At 33.1% G+C, this 22249-nt stretch overlaps 1 protein-coding gene across 1 annotated transcript in view; it reads left to right on the top strand.

Moving 5' to 3' along the window:
• Nucleotides 1-22249, top strand: part of LOC129229997 (serine/threonine-protein kinase mTOR-like) — a 106697-nt gene that overhangs the window by 54465 nt on the left and 29983 nt on the right. The window contains exons 36-44 of the mRNA XM_054864382.1: nucleotides 1496-1603; nucleotides 6652-6777; nucleotides 7840-7971; nucleotides 8070-8182; nucleotides 17268-17385; nucleotides 17805-17969; nucleotides 18267-18364; nucleotides 19759-19855; nucleotides 21995-22216. Coding sequence (XP_054720357.1) covers nucleotides 1496-1603; nucleotides 6652-6777; nucleotides 7840-7971; nucleotides 8070-8182; nucleotides 17268-17385; nucleotides 17805-17969; nucleotides 18267-18364; nucleotides 19759-19855; nucleotides 21995-22216 — 1179 coding nt within the window. The remainder of the gene's footprint in view (nucleotides 1-1495; nucleotides 1604-6651; nucleotides 6778-7839; nucleotides 7972-8069; nucleotides 8183-17267; nucleotides 17386-17804; nucleotides 17970-18266; nucleotides 18365-19758; nucleotides 19856-21994; nucleotides 22217-22249) is intronic.

Here is a 22249-nt window from a genome sequence, read left to right as displayed (position 1 = left end):
TAAAAATTGTTAAATGTTATTATCAACTTTTTAGTTACTTGATTCTTCATTGCTGGCTAAAAGCTGTCTGACATGCTGGGGACTTAAGGGCAGAGGGTTTTTTTTAAATTTATTTTTTATTTTTTAATAGGTCTTTGAATTTTGAATGGAAATTCCCCCTAAGTATAACTAAATTCAGATTTCAGAATGTTTAATGTATCCATGAAGTATAGGTGAATTGAAAAAAAAAAATTCATGTTCAATGACAGCTCAAACAAAAAATAGATTTTAAGCTATATTTAATCCTAGAATGTTAATATATATATCCACTCCTCATCCAGGAGAAAATTCTGGTTGCTTTATTGAGTCTTGAGCCAATGACTGATTTTAGTTTCAGATTCAGGGATTCCGAATCTGGTTGTCTGATTTCAGTTTCAGATACACATACAATTTCCTTAGCTTATGTAGACTGGTGGATATTGGATTGTATTAGACGGTGATATTCTAAGCATAGTATTATGAATGGTGAAAATCAGTCATAGAGATTGAATGCTGACTTACTTCAACAGAAGAATGATTTTAGGCTTCTGTTTTTGTTAGACCATTCTGGGAACAAGTGATACTTGAAGAAATAAAAATACAATTTATCCTCAATGTTAAAATGAAATTTAAGGCAAAATTAAACTAGCACACATATTATATTTTGAAGGAAAATTATTTTTCCCAAGAAAAGAAAAAGCAGTACTGGAACAACATTTGGGTGCTTTCCAATTCACCCATGTTGTGTAGGTGTGTCATGACTTTGTTTAGGTGGGGAAATTTGATCATTGAAAGGAACTGCTAAAGGTTTCACTTTAAGTGTATTAGAATTTTTGTATTATTTCATTCGAATTTGAACTACTTAACTTCCTAAATTTCAATGTATAACTTTTCGTTTTTTAAAGATCTCTAAAACATGTCTGGGTCATTTCACGGTATTTTTGACATTTATGTAGAGTCCGTAACGTGACCTTTTTTGCCATACCTTTTTAATTTACTGTTTGATTTGCAAATTATTTCAATTTGAGTTTGTGTGTTGGTAGGAAAAGCTCAAAATAAAATAATATGCTAATCAAAAGTAAATTAAAAAGTTATGGCCGAAAAAGGTAATGTTACGGACTCTACATAAATGTCTGAATTACCTTGAAATGACCCGTTTACCATAAAATTATGAGTAGTTAATAATAATAGCTTTAAAAACTCCTTTAAATGCCAAGTTCTGATAATGTATTAGTTTCTTATTCTTTGATCTTTTTGTGGTATTATTTTACTAGTGCTTAGTATTTGAAAAGAATTCTGTTATTCAGGCCCATCGTTCTGCCCAAGGGGGGGGGGGGGATTAAAGAATGTTAACGTGAATTATCAAGAGCTTCAATGTTATTATAATTATTACATAACAAAACAAATGTTAAATTTGGTTATAGCTTAATGTGCTGTCAATATTGATTGCCGAATGTAAATTTATTTTCTTCAATAGGCAATGGTTCTTGTTCAAATGATGTCAGAACTGGAGGAAGTGATCCAGTTTAAGCTTATACCTGAAAGAAGAGATGCTATTAAGCAAAAATGGTGGGACAGATTGCAGGTAAGAGCTGCAAATTCTAATTTAATATTTTAATTTTCATATGACTTAAAATACAGCGTTGCAATCATTACTCCTTGAATTTAAGACTTAAATACAATTAACAAAAAATTAGAAAGCATGAGAAAAATATGAAATAGATGATTAACATAACACAGAAGAGTTGGTGCTTTTTTGTAAATGAAACCTTGCTTTCCTATGTCACAATGGCTGCATCATCAAGGGGGGAAGGGGGTCAAATAAATTTTAAAAAAAGTGTGACATCATTTAATAACAGCCCCCCCCCCATTAGTACTCCTTCAAAACCTCAGTTTACTCCTTCAAAACTCCTTCATTCCATTTCTGAAATTGAGTACTAACCTAAAATTATACCTAAATTGAGTATAATTGAATAAAGAATATTCACACAAATTTTCAGGAAGATTGGTCAAAAACTCTTTGGGCTGGAATACTTACCAATTGAAAGAAAGTTGTTTCAAGAAAAACGTGTTTGAAAAAAAAATTCTGTGAACTTTTTCGAATCTCCACAGTCACTTTAAGTGCTCATAGCATCGAAACTAATCAGAATTTTTTACTCAAATTTTGGCAACATATTCTTGAATAATTTTACTAACATTTTATGACATTTAAAAAAAGTGGATTTTTGAGCTGGTCTAAACTAGTTTCCCCCCTTAAATTGAAAGTAAATCTGGAAACAACGTGTTATCTTTAGTGTGCTAAAAGTTATATTTATAAATATGTTCTTAGGTAAATGTATCATTTATCAATTGTCATGACATATCCTGCACAGTAATGTAAATACACCCAAACCTGTTTTTATGTGTTGGATAGGAACTGAATTAAAAAAAAATTGCATAAAAGAAATTGTTCAAAACTTCACAAGTAGCTATAAAATGTTGTTTTCCCAACACAGTTAAAAAAGAAAAAATTTCATGCGGTGGATATGGAACGTATAAAAAAAGTCTCAAGTAGGAAATAACCCAAAAACTTACAAAATAACTAGGAATTGCTTGTCTTTAAAATAAATCAAAGTAAACCAAGTGATGATAATTTTGCCAAGTAGTATGACAAAATTTCTGGAATAAGGAATTTTTTGGGAGGTCACAGTGACTTCCCATCCGGGGTGCCTAAGTTGTCCCTTAAAGATACCACCTCGCACTTGTTTTAAAAATAATTTAGTCAATTGAATCCCAGTCTGATTGAAATGTTCATATACTGCACAAAAAAAAAAAAAAAAAATCGCAGAAAAAAAAAGACTGCACAAAAACAGGTTTGAGCGTATTATTCTAAAAACAATTTAAGTACATAGATGCAGAAGTCACAGTACTCTTTTTATTTTAATTTTCAAGACGACCTCATTTTTACTGTCACAAAAGTTTTTGATATGGTAAATATTTTATTCAGCTTTCTTATGTTGTAAAAAATGCAATTTTGTGTTCCTGTACTTTAAAAAAAAGGATAGGAACTTTAAAATGTTTTTTTTAACGTTTCATTTGATATTGTGCATTATATCTAGAAGGAATTATCACTTATAAGCAGTGCTCGATTTCTAAAAATTGAGGTACCGGAACTCTGTTAAGGGCGGACACACCGGGGGGTCTGAGGGGTATCCATACCCCCCCCCAGCTAAAGGGGGGTCCGGGGGCTCTCGGAAAATTTTCAAAATTTCAGTTTAAAATTACGCATTTTTAGGCTGTTTTTACTTCTCAATCAACAATAGTTTAGTGTTCAAAAAGTAAGGCTTGAAACAAATATTTTGACTAATCAAGTAAGAAGAAATTTCAGTCAGCAACATCAACACTTTAACACAGTCAATCAACAAGTCAAACTGCCAACCACGTAAGAAAGGGAGTATTCGGTTAAAAAGAAAGAAATATTTTATTGAACTCAAACTTTTTAATAAACATAATGAAAAGCAGTAAAACAATACAACATAACTGTTTCAAAAATTGTTCTTAAAATATACTCCAAAACTTCATCATGTTTTCTTCGTATTTGCCTTCTCTTGATCTTTCCTTACTCTTGACAGCTAGCGCCAAGTGGTGTCCAGAAACCAGCCAAGAGTTAACATACTTCTCTGGATCAAACAGTCTAAGAGGAGGTCCATTAATTTTCAAAAACATCAGGCCAGAAACCGTTCTTATGTTGAGTGAAGATCGCAGCGGTGTAATTATTAAGTTCATCTGAGAGAATCCTCTTTCACATTCACTTGATGAAATGGCAACCGAGTCAATTGATTGTTTTACAGGATTGAGGCTTTCTGGTAACTCTCTGGAGTAGATATATTCGCGTAAACCTGTAATTAACTGTCTTTCGTTAAGTTTGAACCTGGAAGCAAGTTTCCTCATTTCATTTTCCCCAAAAGTTATTGGGAGTTTCGTCGGCCAGGTTTTGGTATCCATAACTTCAAGAGTTGTAGCTAACTCAACATCTTTGTCATCAAGTAGTCTCGTTTCAATAGAAGTTTTAAGGGCCTCGTAAAATATTTTGGGGTTCAACGGCTGATTGTCTGATCTCCCTTCTTTTGTGTGGAGAGGAACTCCGAAAAAAGACAAGTTGTTTACTGCTTCTTGAGCCATTGTTGAGTAGGACCCTGGAACTGTTTTTCTTTCTTCAAATAAACCAACTGTGATTAGCAATTTTCTGTTCGCATAGTTCAAATCTGCATTACGATGTTGTAAAGCTTCACTTAGTTCTGAAAGTTCTTGCAAAGCATCTGCCATCAATCCCAGGTCTAGAATGAAATTAGTTTCTGTGATTTTGTTAAGAAGTCCGGAAAAAGTACTTTTATCTTTGCTGTCTCTAGATGGGTCATTTGAAGCTTCTTTAAAGTGTTCGACTAATGCTTCATATGACGTCCAAACAGCTGACACAGATCTAAAACTAGATGCCACCCAATGGGTGCTCAAGACTCTTCCAATTTTTAACATTTCTGTATCCAAAAGAGTTGCACAGCTTCGAAGTTCCCTGCTGTTCTTTGGTGAAGCATGATAGACAACATAGAGTTTGTCAATAAAAGATTTAAACCTATTAACTTCTGAAACAGATTTAATAACGTCTGACACTGACAGCTCAAGTCTATGGTTTGCACAGTGCCAAACAATAACAGAAGGAAATTTCTCACGAAATAATGTTGCAACGCCTTTGTGCTTACCGATCATAGTAGCAGCACCATCACAAGTTAAGCTTGTTAAATTATTACTTAAAAATACGTCAGATAGTCCATTAGACCGAAGACAGTTCATCAAAGAGTCAAAAACAGCTCTAGCAGTAACGCCATCTAGTTCTATTAGATCCAAAAAGACGTTAGTGGAGCCACTCATACCGGTTTTAGGCAAAGAACACCGAACGTATACTATTAAACTTGACTTATTACTTAAGGACGTGGATTCATCAATTATCAAACCAAGTTTTGTATCATTCTTAATGATTTCATCTACAAAGGTTTTCTTCATTTCCTTACTGATATGCAAAGCAATTTTAGCACAGGCTTTGTCTGAGTGTAAAATGCGACCCATGTTAATCCCATTTAATTCTTGCAAATCAACTTCCGTTTCAAAATTGTTAAAAGACTGATTTTCTTTAACAACCTTGTACGCCGTTCGGAAAATTTTCCCCGTTATTTCTTTTTCATGAGAGTTCTGTCTCAAAATAGTTTTCTCCAGTTTTCCGTCTTTACTTTCGATTAGGATTTCAGCAGCTGCCTTATGACCAGCACTCTCTTTGTGGTCAAAAATCTTTTTCCTTAAAGACGTTTGCTTTTTCTGTTTAGTGTCACCATAACTGTCTATTTCAACATTTGCCCATTCTTTTGAAATTTTCATACCTGTTTTTTTCTTAACAGATAAGATCCCTACTTCTTTACAAGTACTGCATCCTAACTTTCCATTTTTAATTAACAACCAGTCATATTTTTCGCAAAAATCAGTTTTTTGAAAATTAGTCCAACAATCTGGCAAGGCATTGTCGTTACACTCAACCTTTTGTCCTTGTTCTTTAGAGTGATGTTCATCAGAATCTGAACTGGTTACCTTTTCAGTGCTAGTTGACAGTTGTAAGGTCGTTGAAGATGGTTGCGTGAGGTTGTCTTCACAATCAATGGTTCGCTTAAGTCTCTTAGTATCACCCGAGGGTGAAAAAAAATCGGTTAACTTTTTGTTCATCTTATTTCACAACAATCACACTCGCATACATTGATAAACTTCAACACAACTAACCTAAGTAACGTAACAGAGATAAATAAAAGACGACCGTGTGTGCAAGTGGGTAGCGCGTAGTAGAGTACAGTACAGGACAACACGGACTCCTGACTACGGGACTACGACTGAGCAACTGAGCATCTAGTGATGAACGAAATGGGGAATAGACGCCAGACGGACGAGTCTATCTCTAACCTGGAGGGGAGGAAGCTATACTGCACGTGCGCCGCGGCGGATGAGTCTACTCACTGACAAAGAATTTTAACTGTTTTCAAATAATTTAGTTTTTTTACAGAGAGAGGTTCCGGAACGCCGTTCCGCCGCGTTCCGCCTGAAATCGAGCACTGCTTATAAGTTCTTCCCTGTTTAATTACAAAAAAAAAAAAAAATCCCCTGCATAGAAACTCTTTTCTTTTTTTGCAGATGTTCTCTAGAACATCTGTTAATGGTTTTGCATTTGGCAGTTTTTGCTTTAGCATAATGGATAATAATTTTGAAATATAAAAATAATTCCGAATTGTGTCAATAAAAAAAATGTGTTTGATTTCAATTCACTTTTGTTGAGTCATTTTTGTACAAAACACAATCAACTCCATTTTAAATTGCCTAATTGGGACTGGCCATTAAGTCGATAAAAAAGTCTTGTTCTATAAATGCAGCATTAGTGTAAGCACATGGTGATGCAAAATTTAAGGTTTACTTATTTGTTATATGATTGGCAGAGATTTTCCGTACCAAAAGGTCCTTGGGGAACTGTTTAAAAAAAGTTTTACTAGAAAGAATCCTCCAACTACATTTTTCTCCAGTTGTTATTTGAATTTAAATCTCAAACCTACTTTCTATTTCTTTCAGGGTTGTCAAAGAATTGTTGAAGACTGGCAAAAGATAATGCAGGTTCATTCATTAGTTGTGAGCCCTGAAGATGACATGAGGTCATGGTTAAAATATGCAAGTTTATGTCGACGAGCTGGTAGATTAGTAAGTTTGTTTCAGTTTTATTGCTAAACAATCTTATTTTTCTTAAACAAAATTGAAATCATATTTTGAAAAGAATGAATGAGCTTTTGCAATTTTAATACCTTTCACTGACTGAAATTTTAAAATGTTCTTTAAAGTAGGCATGTACAGTAAAATATCATTTATGCGTTGTTTAACGGATTGGAGCAAAACGACATATAAAATCAAAGCGTTACTTTTATGTTTAGGAGTTACAACCCCGGTAATACAATTTAATTCAAATATAACAGTTTTAGGGTTCTTATAATGTCCTTTATGCAGCAAGCAAAAATTATTCGACAATAGCTCTATAATAAAAATAATAATTGAATTTTTAAACGAATAGTTACAAAAGTGCAATTTTGAACTATACATTTATTTAAACACTAAGATGTTGTCCAGACTATTCAGATAAGATTAGCCGTCTTGGTCTCGTTATCCGTGTTGACAGTAGCAACATTCCAAAGAGAATTTTTAACATGAGGTAAATCATACCTTTATTGTACTTCCTGAGTACTTTTTCAATGTATATTTACAATATTTATGTAATTCTATTATGCAGTTATATTTATATATGCATATACAGACATTTAGCTAAAAAAACTCTTTTAATGTTGTCTGACATGCTGACTGCATTTGAACATTGATAATTGAATTGAGTTTATGAAATGTTTTTTCACTTGTGTTTTGAACAAAATAAGCTTTAAGTTTATCAATACAGTTTACTGCGTCGTTAAAGAGAGTTAGTGTCACTTCATCCATGCCTGAGAGATTCACACCTGTCTACAAACCGAGAAAGATAGTAAAGCAAATTTTTTTCTAACTTTAGGAAAGAAATGCAAGGTATAACCGATATTTTGCTACGCATGAGCAATGTTCTTTTGCATTAAAAGGAATAAGAATGAATCAGGACTTTATTAAAATGAGGTATAAATGTAAAAGACATATAATCGAGAGTCGTATAAACAATGCATTACTAAAATTCATGTTACCGTGATGAAGTTTTGTTTCTTAATTGAGTATTGTTTCTGTGTTTTGTGTTAGACTCTATCAAACAGAACTCTAGTCATGCTGCTTGGAACTGATCCTGCAACCAAACCAGAGGAGCCACTCCCCTGCATCCATCCTCAAGTTACATTTGCTTACATTAAACACATGTGGAAAAGCAATAAAAAGGTAATCTTTGATCTCGAACTTTGCTACTTGCTTTCTTTTTTTTTTTTAAACTGGTTTATTTTTTAATCAAACTCTGAATATTTTTTTTTATTTTTCAGACGGATGCATTCCTTCATTTACAAACGTTTGTCAATACTTCTTTAGCCTCTCAAGAATATAAAAATTTAGCTAATGGAGCTCCATCAGAAGAACTATCAAAATTACTCTCCAGGTGAAATGTGAAATATGTTTAATAATTTTCATTACATTTTCAAATATTATAAAGACTTCCTGTATATGCTTCCTGCTGTTGTTTCTTAACAGCTTTACAAAGTAAACTTAAATGCAGCTTACTGGAAACATTGAGCAAATGTTATGTCTGAGCGGTAAGGAGTAAAAATAACTTTTTATCTAATTACAGTTGATTTCAATTGTGTGGAAGTGCAGACAATGCTGAACTTTAGATACAAACTTCTTTCACACACGAGAGGGTAAAAACTTGTGCTCAGTTAAAATTTTTAAATATAATGAGTTTACAAGAAATTTAAAAGTAAATTCTTTTAGCTTATTGTTTTGGAATAAAAGCAACAACTAACAAAATTGCAGTTGAAAAAATGAATCCTTGCAAAAAAAAAAAAAAAAACTATAACCAAAATCGGGTTTGCAAAAATAGAATGCTGTCTTGTTCAAGTACTAAAACTGCATTTTTACTTTCTTCTATATCTAATATATAGAAGAAAGTATTGGATTCGTGCAAATTTTCGAATTTCGAATTTTGACGGATTCGAACGTTTTGAGGTGTGCTGATTCCATTTCGACTATTTTTGGAAAATGTCTGTCTGTCTGTGTGTGTGTATGTGTGTGTGTGTATGTGTGTGTGTCACGTCTGTGTGTGACCAGTTTTTTGTGGCCGCTCTACAGCAAAAACTACCGCATGAAATCGAACGAAATTTGGTACACATATGTGCCCCTATGTGAACTTGTGCCCATTGGTTTTTGGCGCGAATTCCTCCAATGGGGGTGGAGCAATGGGACGTTTTTTGAGTTACGCGTGATTACTATTCCTCAGGAAGTAACTGGCGGAATCAAACAAAATTTGGTCCATATGTTGCCAGTAACAGGAACAGGTGCTGATTCAATTTTGGTGTCAATAACTCAAACGGGGTTTGAGCTATAGAACGTTTTTCGTCGTCAATTGTGATTGCTGTATCTCAAGAAATAATGAACAGAATGAAAGAAAAATTTATCGGCAAGTAGTCCTTAGTGGGTATAAGAGCTGATTTTATTTTGGTGTCAACAGCTAAAAAGGGGGGGTAGCGCAATCGCCCGTTCTTTTTTTCCATTGTGAGTGCCCTATCTCAAGAAGTAATGCTACGTTCTGGTTGAAATTTGGAATATATGTGAATCCATATGTAAACAGGCTTTGGTTCAATTTTGACGCCAATCGCTCCAAGAGGTGTTGATTTTTTTTTTGAATAAAAATAGCTTTATTAATGCAACAATAAGAAAGATAAATCGTAATAGATTGTCGTCTGCGTATTTCCCGTGATTTTAATTGTATGGAAATGTGATCGGAAATATTATTTCAATGATTTAAAATTTTTAACTGTTGCCATCTTAGTCCAGTCAATAGGTAGAAAAAAATGGGCTTGCCTTGCAAAAAATGGGGTCAAAGATTTTATTTTTTAAATTTGTGTATACTAGTGCCAATATGAAAAAACCAAGTTATCCAACACGAAAGACCTCGGGAGAACTTTTGGGGGCCGAAAACCCCCAAAAATTTGTGACTTTTTGTAGTATTTTCAAAATATCTCAAAAATGGTTAAAATTACAAAAAAACTTCCAATGCAAATGTTAAAGAGGATTAAATTTCCTTCAACTTTTGTCATTACAACATTTTTGTAGCATGAAAAGCAAGCGAGTTACAGCTTCTTGAAAGTCACACTTTTTCTGAACCCCTTCAGCGAAGTGCGTGAAAGCGCATCGGATAACGGAGGAAAAAAGGAGAAACGCCGGCAGTCTGACCTTGGAAATCATTTGTCTTTCACAGCTGAGGGTAAATGCCTCCGTTCCCTTTAGTTTAAACAAAACACCCCCATTCCATCCGCCCCTTTTTTTCTCCAAATGAGATGAATCGACTCATTAACTACTCATGTTGGTCACTTCAGGGTTTGCGCGACAGTATGTTTTATCAATTTGTGTGTTCTGAATAACAATTTTTTTCCTAGAAATGATTACGCCTGACCAAGGTGTTTTTTTTATTATTATCATTTTTTTTTTTTTTTGAAATCAGTTTGCATGAATGCGAAATAAAGATTGTGAAGGAGAAGGGAACAGAAAATCTTCAAAGATGCAGCGCAAAACGGCAAAATAAAGAACATCAGCGTTTTTTGAAGTTCTTAAAAGAAGTGGCAATTCACACTGCCTGTTACAAACGCTATATCAATGAGCAATCAATCTCTTCCCTTGAAGTAATGGTTGAACCTAACATGTTAACTAAATTCCTAAAGAAAGATTTCTAGCAAATTATAACAAAAAGAATTGTCTTATTCTACTTCTTGAGACATATTTCGAAGGGTGTGGTATTGAAGTCAGGCAGACTCAAGATGACGCTGACTCACTCACTTACTGCTCTTTCAAAGGCAAAAGAAATTGAAAAGGTTGTTATAGTGAGCGAGAGGACTGATGACAGCTTTAGGACAGCCTTTCAGCAACTTGTTCTTTTTAAAACCTGGAAGAGGGAATGCTTGTGATTTGTTTTTTCCCCCACTAAATCTTTTAGTTTGACCCCAGCAATATTCTTTTCATCCATGCGTCTAGTGGGTGTGATACGACTTCGGCAATCTTTGGCCAAGGCAAAATTAAGTTGTACAAAATAGTCAAAAAAAAAAAAAAAAAAAAAAAAACCTCCTAAAATTAAGGAAGCTATTGAAGTATTTACGGACCCAATCTGTCATCATGATGCCTTTCTTAGCTGCAGCTGGAGAGAACATGGAGAAAACATTTTGCAAATGTTATACACAGGTGACGTAAAGTATTTGAACCTATCTTTGGATACTTTGCAATTTAATCTTTTTATAAAACTAGTATACAGGGCTAAGATAAATCTTGCAGGGCTACGTCCAACGTGCGGGGGGGGGGGGGGGCATGCTGGAGGTTATCACTCATATCGGTTCTACCACCAAATTCAAAGTTGGTTGGGCAACATAATTGATCCAGAGAAATGGGGTTGGGAACGCAGGACGCAAGGTCTAATGCATGTTGACACGAAAAGAGATTCAGTTACTCAGAATCTTTTGAAGATTGTACCTTGTTCCTGCAAGAAAAATTGTACTGGAGCCTGTTCTTGTCACAAGGCAGGTTTAAAATGCTCCAGCACGTGCAAACAGTACAGTGGCACAAATTGTGAAAATGTTGCAGAAATGTCATCTTTGGATGGGACTGCTGAAGAAGATAATTTGTTCCAGGAGCTTTTGGAATTACCGAAACAAGGAGATGAACAATTAACGGACCACAGCTTCTTTCTGCCCCCTACAGATTCTGAACTGGGAGAACCTGGACCTTCAAAACGGCTTCGAAGAAGATAAACAGCGTATTTTGTTGTTATTTCTCTATTTGCTTTAAGGTCGAATGAATCTCTCTGTATACTTCTTATAACTCGGGGATGGTGCCAGAGGACTGGAAGCTGGCTAACATAACGCCACTCTTCAAGAAGGGGTCTAAAGGTATTGCTGGGAATTATAGACCTGTAAGTTTGACTTCGGTGATTTGTAAGATTTTCGAAACTTTGATCAAAATTAAGATCATGATGTTCTTAGAGACTAATAGTCTGTTGACTAGTTTGCAGTATGGTTTCAGGAAAGGTAAATCCTGTACTACTAATTTATTGCATTTCTACGACAAGGTTACCTCAGCTTTAGATAACAAAAAATGTGTGGATGTTGTTTATATTGATTTTCAAAAAGCTTTTGACAAGGTACCGCATGTTGCTCTTCTCAGCAAGTTAGCTGACATTGGAATAGGAGGAAAAACTTTACTTTGGGTTAGAAATTGGCTTACTGGTAGGAAGCAAAGAGTAGTTGTGAGAGGAAATCATTCTAATTGGAGTGATGTTTTAAGTGGGGTTCCTCAGGGATCAGTTTTAGGGCCTCTTATGTTTATTATATTTATGAATGACATCAATGAAAATATTTCTGGAAGCATGAATTGTTTTGCTGAAGATGTAAAAGTTATGGGGATTGTCGAAAATGAAGAACAAGTAAAACAGCTGCAAGAGGATTTAGATCATATTACTAAGTGGGCAGATAAATGGGGTATGGCAGTTAATGTAGGGAAATGTCAAGTGCTACACTTAGGTCATGGAAATAAGCGTATGAGATATCGTTTACAGGGTTCAGTCATAAATCAGGCAGAAAATGTTATGGATCTGGGTGTCTTTATAAATCAGGACTTCAAGTTTAGTCAACAGTGCAGTATTGCTAGTAACAAAGCCAACAAAATGCTTGGGTTCATCAATAGATCTATTTCAAACAAATCTAAGAAAGTTCTTCTGCCTTTATATAGGAGTTTAGTAAGACCTCATTTGGAGTATGCTGTTCAGTTTTGGTCGCCTTATCTGAAGAAAGATATTTTTGTATTGGAAAGGGTTCAAAGAAGGGTAACTAAATTAGTGAGGGGACTCTCAGATTTAGATTATGATACCAGACTTAATAGGCTTAACATGTACAGCCTGGAGCAAAGGAGAGTCAGAGGGGACATGATTCAGTTATTTAAATTTATCAAAATGAAAGATGTAAATGGATTAAATTTTTGCGGGAAAAGCAGAACAAGGGGTCATTGTTTTAAGCTATTTAAATCTCAGGCTAACTTGGAAATCAGGAAAAACTACTACTTTAGCAGGGTTGTGGGCACTTGGAATAGCTTACCGGAAGAGGCGGTAATGAGCAAGGGAGTGGATAGCTTTAAGAGGGCCATTGATCTTCATTGGGGACTAATTAATTGACTAGGACCAGCCTAGCTGGGCCCAGAGACTGTTGCTGGTCGTCACATTTGTATTTGTATTTGTATTTGTAATTTAGATGTATGTATTAATCTTCTACAGTTGGATTTTCATTTTGTAAGGTAATTCTTTTGGGTTTTTCATGCCTCAAAAAGTCAGTTTCTGCAGAATTTTTTCAAAGTGTTCATTACGTACTACTATTGTACCTTTATTTATTCATTTTTATGTCTATTGTTTGCTTATTATCACCCTAATATTTATTCATTCAAATTTATATTCGAATATTGCATTTTCGCTTGTAATAGAATAGATGGTACGAATTATGTGCTTTAAATGAATGAGAAGATTTTGTAATTCAATTACAAACTGCAATATAAATCATATGTTATTGGAGTCTGACTGAAGACTACCTCTGTCAGATTAGAAATATTAGTTCGTGAGCGGTGGGGGAGGGTTTATTATTATTATTGTATCAGAGCATAGGATGCATGACTGTGTTGATTGTTTGCTTATTAGTTGCTTAATATTCATTCCTTCACATTAATATTTAAAAATCGCATCTTTGTTTGCAATAATTAGACTAGAATGTACGAATTATATCCCTCAAATGAATGTATATATTGTGCAATCCAGTTACAAACAACAATATATCATCTATTATTGGAGTCTGATGAAGACTACCTCTGCAGATCAGAAAAGTTAATTCTTGAGCAGTGGGGAATTTTTTTTTTAAAAATTATTATTGCATCGTCGTATGTGCTTTAAATGAATGCGTATATATGTATTTCAGTTTCATAATACATTGTTTGTTTTTGGAGTGTGGGAATTAATCTGTCAGCCAGAATTGCTACTGTGTCCAGCGGGGGGGGGGGGGGGGGGGAGGTGAGCAAGAAACTCAAACTACTCTAACTGTCAATAAACTCTCTGAAACTAAAGTTTCTATTGAAGTTCTAATAATTATGACGCCTTGCTTTCAGTGTGAAAGCTTTTTTTTTTCGGAGTGGAGGAAAACTGCCTATTTTCAAAAAGCTATAGCAAGCTTGTTATTTGTGCTACAAAAAAGTTGTAAATACAAAAGTTGTAGGAAATTTTATGTTCTTTAAACTTTACATTTAAAACTTTTTTCTAAGTTAAACCGTTTCGGAGATATTTTGGAAAAAACAAAAAAAGTCATAAATTTTTGTGGTTTTTCGGCCCCCAAAAGTTCTCCCGGGGTCTTTCGTGTTGGATAACTTGGTTTTTCCATGTCGGCACCAATATGTGCAAATTAAAAAAATAAAATCTTTGACCCCATTTTTTGCAAGGTAAAATGTATCTATTGACTGGACTATCTTATGTTTGTTAACAAATAAAATATTTGTAATTAATTCAAGCAAGGTTTTTAAAATAACTTTCAATTTTCGCTCTTTGCTTTGCTTTTGCAATAATTCAGACATTGGGATGGTCGTCAAGTTTTTGCATGTGTAATTTTGTTTTCATTGGGAATATTGCTTCCTCGTCAAGCATGGGGAGGGATCAGAAAAATAAAAGAAAAATATAGAAGAAAGTTTCGTGATGACCACAACATACTAGTTTATCTTAAAATCAATCGGTGTATTTTATTTTTCATCATTTTAAAATGCTTCTTTCCAACTTATGCACTATTTTTAAAACAAAATGGTGTGAGACATTCAGATTGTAATAGTTGTTGTGTATTGAAGAAATTTAATAAGTCAAGAAAAAGGAATAAGTTTAAAAAAAAGCATATTTAAGGGATTTATATGACATTTAGCTAGTAGTTGATAAATTATTTCAAACATATTCACACAGAACTATTACCTCAAAGGTGACTGGTCTGTAACCTAGAGAAGGTGAAAATCTCTGCACCTTGCCATTCAAAGGATGAAGAAGCAGTAAAAGTAAATATTATAAGTGATGTGTAGTGGAAAAGGGAGATGAATTACCAGAACAAATTTTTTTGCATGAGTTTCATGTTGATTTACTTCACATTAATCTTTTCTTGATATATTGTTTCATTTTTTCCACTCCCTGAAGAGCCAGACAGGTACAGGAAGAAGGAAATTGAAGCTCTTGATTTAGCTAAGTTGCAAAATGTTCTGCACCCCCCTTTTGTTTTGAGGGTGATCCCCCCCCCCCCCTGCCTCCACCTGCAGGATGGGAAAATATGGACTAGTGATTCTCAAAATAGATTTTGTTGTCTTGTTACTTGAATGCTTTTTTTTTTCTTTTCTATCATTTCTTCCTTAGAAGAGCATTTATAGGTTTTAAGTTTCTCCATTCAAAGCATTTCACATTAATGTTTTAGTGTTATTAAATTTACCCACTGTGTGATATTAATTGAATAAAGCAAAATATTTTAGTTTTGTATCTAAATTTTGATACACTGCAATATAAGATAAATAAATACCTTTGTGCTGAAAAGTAAAGTAAGAAATAACATCAAAAAGCACAAATTGCAGATTACTGCAGACACGTGTTTCGGCATTACAAGGAATGTCTTTTTCAATGCGAAAAGTAATGAGCTTATATATTAGGGGTGCGACCTCTATGTTGATGTTTTGGAAACGTCAATGTTTTGGATACATCGATGTTTTAACAAAAACATCAATGACAATAATACAACGATAAAAAAAAACAATGTTTTTAACATCGATGTTTTACTTTTGATGTTTTCGGAACATCGATGTTTTGGATGTGATGTTTTTTCGATGTTGATATTTTTGTATTTTAACTGAAAATTTTAATAAAATTTCTCACAGAGAAGCAACATCGATTGAAAAACATCAATCTTCCAAAACATCAACCTTCAAAATGAAAGAAAGAAGAAGAAGAAGAAATGATGGTATTTATAAATTGACTTAAAAACATGAACTCTCGGAAACATCGACATCACCTAAATAGGAAAAGTGCAGGAGTTGAGCTCTTGTTAGCTACCATGCAAAACAAGGTCATTTGGGTTGCCTAAAGCCCTGAATAATTACTTAAGTAGCAACACGTCCGCCATCTTGGGGCTAAATGATGCTTTCTTCTAAACCTGCTATGGTGAAGTAACGTATTTTGCTTCTTGATTGTGGTTTCCTATATGTATCTGTGTTCATTCACAGTGAAGAAGCACCACAATTAAGAACCAAAACATGTTACTTCCCCATAGCAGACGAAGAAAAAAACATTGTTTAGCCCCAAGATGGTGGACATGTCGCTACTTAAGCTATGATCTAGGGCTTTAGGATTGCCAACTGCTCTACAAAAATTGCAAAACTCCTGAGTTCCACAAAAAACTTTTTTTGCTCCGCATTTCCCGGTTGAGCGTTTTCAAACATGACAGTGTTTAAAGCGGTTTTTTATTTTTATGCTAGTGCTTAAAATGGTTATCACAGTTCAAAAACAATTTTAGACAAGTGGTTCTTGTTTTTTTAATTTAATTTCATTCAAAATACCGAGCTGCTCCTCAAAATTTTGAAATAATTTTTAAAATCGCGGCAGATGATCCTCAAATTGTTTCTCCAAGTTTAGCTCAGACACATACTGCATCCTCGTTGCTAAGAAAATAACATCAACGGAGTAATAAATGAATGCATTCAAAATAAACATAGGGATTTTTTTTCAATGTATTATAAGCATAAACGGCGACAGGAAAGTTTCCTCTGATCTGATTTGTTTATTTTTTTTGTGTTGACTTGCAAAATGCGGTGTTGTACGTAATTGGTTGGAGAATATATACAGACTTACTTAGAAATTTCTGAAAAAAAGCTGTAATTTAACGAATTGACGCTATGCCAAAAATAATTCACTGATCCACTAAGAAGCATTTGTTAGAGATTACCATACATATAAGTCTGTAGTGTAGTATATTCAAAAATGTATGTTATATATTGATAAAAAGGTCGATGTTTTCAAACATCGATGTTTCAAAACATCGATGTTTTTTGGTCGATGTATCAATACCATCAATGTTTTAATTTCGAACATCAATGTTTCGAAACATCGATGTTTGGCCATAGATGTCGCACCTCTATTATGAATGAAAAGACATCTGACTGTCTTTCATCCATAAGCTCATTCCTATAACGCCGAAACACGTGTCTGCAGTAATCTGTAATTTGTGCTCTTTGACGTTGTTGTTTCTTACTTTACACTGTAATATACTTTGAAGTTGTTTTGAAGCAAAATTTTGTATAGTTTATCTTGCAATGATACAAAAGTTAAATGATTGTTTTGAAAGATATTTTGAGTATTTATTTATAATTATCAAATGAATCACATTTTTATATGAGCAAACATATTGACTGGAAAAAATTTCTCTTTTATGTTAATGTAGATGTTATCTCAAACTTGGGGAATGGCAGGAAAATCTTCATGGTATTACTGAAACATCTATACCACAGATTTTACAATTTTATTCTATGGCCATGGAAAAAGATAAAAGCTGGTACAAGGTAATATATTCTGTATATACATTTTCTTTTCTTTTGTAAGACCTTCAGAAAACTTTTTTTTTATTGAAAAAATGTTTTTGTATGTTTTAATTTATTGAAAAAAAGATAAATAAATTTTTCCTTACAAATTACAGTTTTCTCAGTTGAAGATTTGTCGCTGTGTTTTGAAACTTTTTCTAAAAAGTTCTGTTTTATTCAAATTTCAATGTTATTGCTTGAAAAAAAAATAATTAAATCAAATGAATTCAGCATTGAATTGCCACAAAAAATGGTTCTAATTATTGTGTTTAAGAGATCAACTTTTACAGTCTGGTTTTCCTTTTTTTTATTTTTATCTAGTGGTTTCTTTTAAGAAGTTTCACTTAGTATATCTTTGTTAAAGTATTGAGAAATATATGTATGCTTATTTATGTACTTAGGTGGCTCATGCATGGGCTTATATGAATTACGAAGCTGCCTTATTTTATAAGCAACAAGATCAACAAAAACACAATATGGAAAATCAACTACCTCCAGCTGAAGGGTCAGAATCTTTTTCATCCATTCAAGATCATTCTAGTCTTGGCTCTGTAAAGGTGTTTACTGTAAGTTTTGAACTACAAATTTACTGATATTAATGTAATGTATGTATTAAAATTTTAAAATGCTTTTTTTTTTTTTTGCCTCAAGAATTTTTCTAATGTTGCATTAGATTTTATTTTAAAGACAGAATCTTTTCCCTCAGAGCTCTTGCTTTTATTTTTTCAACTTGATCCCTTTTATTCCATCCCTGTATTTGGATGTATAAATCAATGAGCTTGTGTTCAACATGCTACTTTAAAACTTTTTTTAAAGTCTGTTTTGTGCACATTGTTCATTGTTAAATCAACACTTCATTTTAGTCTGCAGAACATGTGTGCAAGTATGCTGTTCCAGCTGTTCGAGGCTTTTTCCACTCTATCACACTTTCTCATGGAAGCTCATTACAAGATACTTTGCGGTATGTTATCTGATTATATCATTCTTATGTAACTAGCCTGAAATCGAAAGGTTGAATTACATTGACAATTTAAATGAACACTCTCGGGAAATATGTGTATAATTTCTTCTAGTTATTATTTTTTTTAATGTTTATTGTATTTGTTTATTTTGTTTTAAAATAGCTTTTTCAATTCTGCAAAGAATTGATAAAATTTTATTCCTCACATCACAAAAAAAGAAAGAAAGAAAAAACGTAGTACTAAAACTAAATGGTTTTGGAGTTTTATCTGAATTTATGAATCTTTTCACAATGAAATTTTATCAACTTTCGCCTTTCCCTAAATTTACTCTGAAGATAGGCTCCACACAAAACCATACAAATCAAAATCTTGGTTTCTGTTGTGCAAAAACATGTAAACTTAAAAGCACTAAAATGAAACAAATTCGAACAACAGTTTTGAAACAAAATCAATGCTCTCATTATAATTCCAATCTCTATCGAAATGTACCCCACGCTGCATGGGCTATCTCAAATATTACGTCGTTGCTTAACAAAGAAATGAACTAAAGTTGCATGAAGCAGGTCCAGAATTTTCTCCTGAATCGATAAGGATAAATACAGCTAAAATTGCCATGAAAACAAAGACAACAGTCCCAAAATAGCTTCAACCGACGTACAAATCTTCATTAGAAGAAAGACAAGTTATATTGGTTACCAAGTAAGGGAATCTCCTCAAACATCCTCATTACTGTCCCAACATTATTCTAAAAAAAAAAAAAAAAAAAAAAAAAAAAAAAAAAAACCCTTGTTAGCGTGAGAACAAGAATTCCTAAAAAAGGATCAATTGAGAATTTAAAAAATGTAGTCAACGGCCCTAACAATACATCATCTTGGCCCTAACAATACATCATCTCGCTATTGATCATAACAAAAGAATAGAAAGTAATAAAAAGAAGAAAAAAGCATTAAGAAAAAGCTTTGGGATGAAATAAGGTGCTTAAGAAAAAAAAAAACTTTCGTGCAATTTCAGATTTTTTTTCTCTTTCTTTTTTTTTGAAGTAAATTGCTGAACTTTCAAAGTTTTAGTAACATGGTGTAGTATGACTTTTAATTCAGACATAATCAATGTAAATAAATTCAACAATATTTCAACTTTACTTAATTTTTGATAGCCACTATTAGCAATTTTGAGGGAGTATTTTTTAGGTTTATAAAGTGTTTTAATCTCAATAAAGATTTAGTACATACAATTGTGTCCATCCATTATATATTATAATTCATACTTCTGTTTACTTTTGGTTTTAGTTATAATTCATTTTATGCTTAAATATGTTTTATTTATTTATATTTTTTTAATTTTTATTTTTATGTCTAACTTTTATGTGGATAGACTTATGATATTGTTAATATAGGTTGTTAACTCTGTGGTTTGACTATGGACACATGCCTGAAGTAAATAAAGCTGTAACAGAAGGATTAAAAACAGTTTCTATAGAAACATGGTTGCAGGTAAAGTTTCATTGATTTATTTCCTTCACTAACTAAATTCTAAAAAAAAAATTTGTTTTTTAAAACAGAAAGTTATGACGCTTAGCTTTACATTTTCTTGATGTATAATTGACAATTAGTATAAAAGTAATTACACAAAATTTTAAATTCACAAAAATTTCAATCAAACTAAAACCTGGAGGAAAAAAATTGAAAGTGAGTGTTATGTGAATTTTGAGTGTGTTTGAAGATAAATAGTTAGGTATAATTTATTAGTTGTGCCTTTCAAAGTAGAAATCTTTAAAATTGAGGTGAATGAAGTTGTCTGTGTGTATGAGATTTTAGCAAACTGTTTTATAAGTCAAATTTTGAATCTTTTGATCTTTTTCAAAAATTTCATTTGCATATTTCTGAAAAAATATTTGTGTACTAGGAAACTGCTGCCCCCTGCTCCCTGCGCTCACCAACCTATGTAATTTTAGGTAGTTCCATTTGAATGTCTTTATGATCCGGCCTTGCTGTGCACATTCACCATATACTGCTTCATTACAGTGTAGCACAGAGATTCTCAAGCTTTTAGCCCTTTTTTTTTTGGTGTAAGATCATTTCCTCCCCCCCTCCCCCTCCCAACATATATGGTAAATACAAGTAGTACAATCGGAATTTGAAACTGAAATTGGTTTAGAACACTTGAAATCAGGGAATCAAAATTTTAAATCGATTTGAGGTATCTATGTGAGGTTTTGACATTTGGTACCACTCACTTTGACATCATCAGTGCATGATTAAAATGTTCAGTTTGATGTATAAAATCCTGATGCACAGAGATATGTGAATGCAAACTTCTTAAAACCTGAAAAAAAATCAATAATGTCGAAAACATACACATGTGACCGGAAAATTGAGTTTAAGTTGAAGTTAGGTTTACTCATTTATTTCTTTTATACATTCATTCCTCTTTTAAAATTCTTCTACATCCCCCTTGTCTCAAAAATCAAAATATCCCCCAACATTGGTCACTTTATTGCAAATTAATTTGTTAAATAAATGCAAAAATATTACTCAGCAAATTTATGTAATTTAGCTGATCCAGTGTTTTGTTATCTTTTTCAAATTATAGCTTTGGATTTATTTTGCCTTTGCTTGAAATTTTTAACATCAATTATGAAATTCAGCTCAATGTTTCTACTTAATAACATTAAAACATTTTCATTGGCTACTGTGATGCCATCATTACATCTCTGCACCCCCTCCTTTTTTTTTAAAGTTTCAAATTTTAAATAAATTTAAAATTTTTATTCCTCTTAGAATAGTTGTAAGCATTTTCAGAGCTCATTGACTTGCACCCCTGGAACTGTTTGATTAATTTCCAAAGAAGCTCATTTGATTGGCTTTGTAAAATCATGTATTATTTTACTCATTTTAGCGGTACTTGAATTTTTGCTCTCTTCTGTTTTTAAGTCCATCTTTATTTTTTGATATTATTATGTTATGATCTCAATTCGTTTCTAGTTCATTGCATGTCTCTGATAATACATGGCATGAAGAAAATGTTATTAAGAGTTATTGTTCGGAGTCCTGAGGAGATACTTAGTTGAGCACAGAATCTTTGACAGAAAATTTACTTATGCAATGTTTCTTATTCAACATGTTTCGGGAAAACTCAAATGATTCAAACACAAAGTGGGAAGAAAATTTTTATTCTTCTAATTTAATTAGTAACGCGAACAGTTCCTCATTACAAATGATGGGAGTCCCAAACTTGGTTTTTGCCTCCCTCCCTCCTTGCCTCCTTCCCCTGTAGGCCTTAACGCTCCACCATAGTAAATACAGTAAAACCCCTCCTAACAGACACCCCTCTTATGTGGACAATTTTTAATTCCCCCATTCCAAGGCAAATAACCCCTATCTTATGGACACCCTTCTATTTCGGACAAAAAAAATTGTCCTGTTAGTGTCTGCAATAGAGGGTTACTGCGCTGAACAATAAAGAAAAAAAAATTTTTTTGAACTTTATTTTTTGTTTCTTTTTTAAAACTTAACCATTCAAAAATTGAGTCCTGATTAAAGCAGCCATTTTTATAAATATAAATAAATCGATTTTATCTTCACATTTGTTTATTTTTACAGTTCTTTCATTCATTGAAACTACCTTTCCAGGTGATTCCACAACTCATTGCTAGAATTGATACACCACGGCAGCATGTTGGGGAAGTTATTCACCAGCTCCTTGTTGAAATTGGAAAACAACATCCTCAAGCTTTGATTTATCCTTTAACAGTAGCTGCTAAATCAAATGTGCCATCCCGAAATAATGCTGCTAACAAGGTTTTGGACAGCATGATGAAGCACAGTGGAAATCTTGTCGAGCAAGCTAAGATGGTATGTTTATTCTTTTGTGCATATGGAAATATA

Source organism: Uloborus diversus, chromosome 9 (genome assembly GCF_026930045.1).
Source record: "Uloborus diversus isolate 005 chromosome 9, Udiv.v.3.1, whole genome shotgun sequence".
In the NCBI taxonomy this organism is placed as follows: Eukaryota; Metazoa; Arthropoda; class Arachnida; order Araneae; family Uloboridae; genus Uloborus; species Uloborus diversus.
Note: the sequence above shows the minus strand (reverse complement) of the source record. Positions and strands in the feature narration are given on the sequence as shown.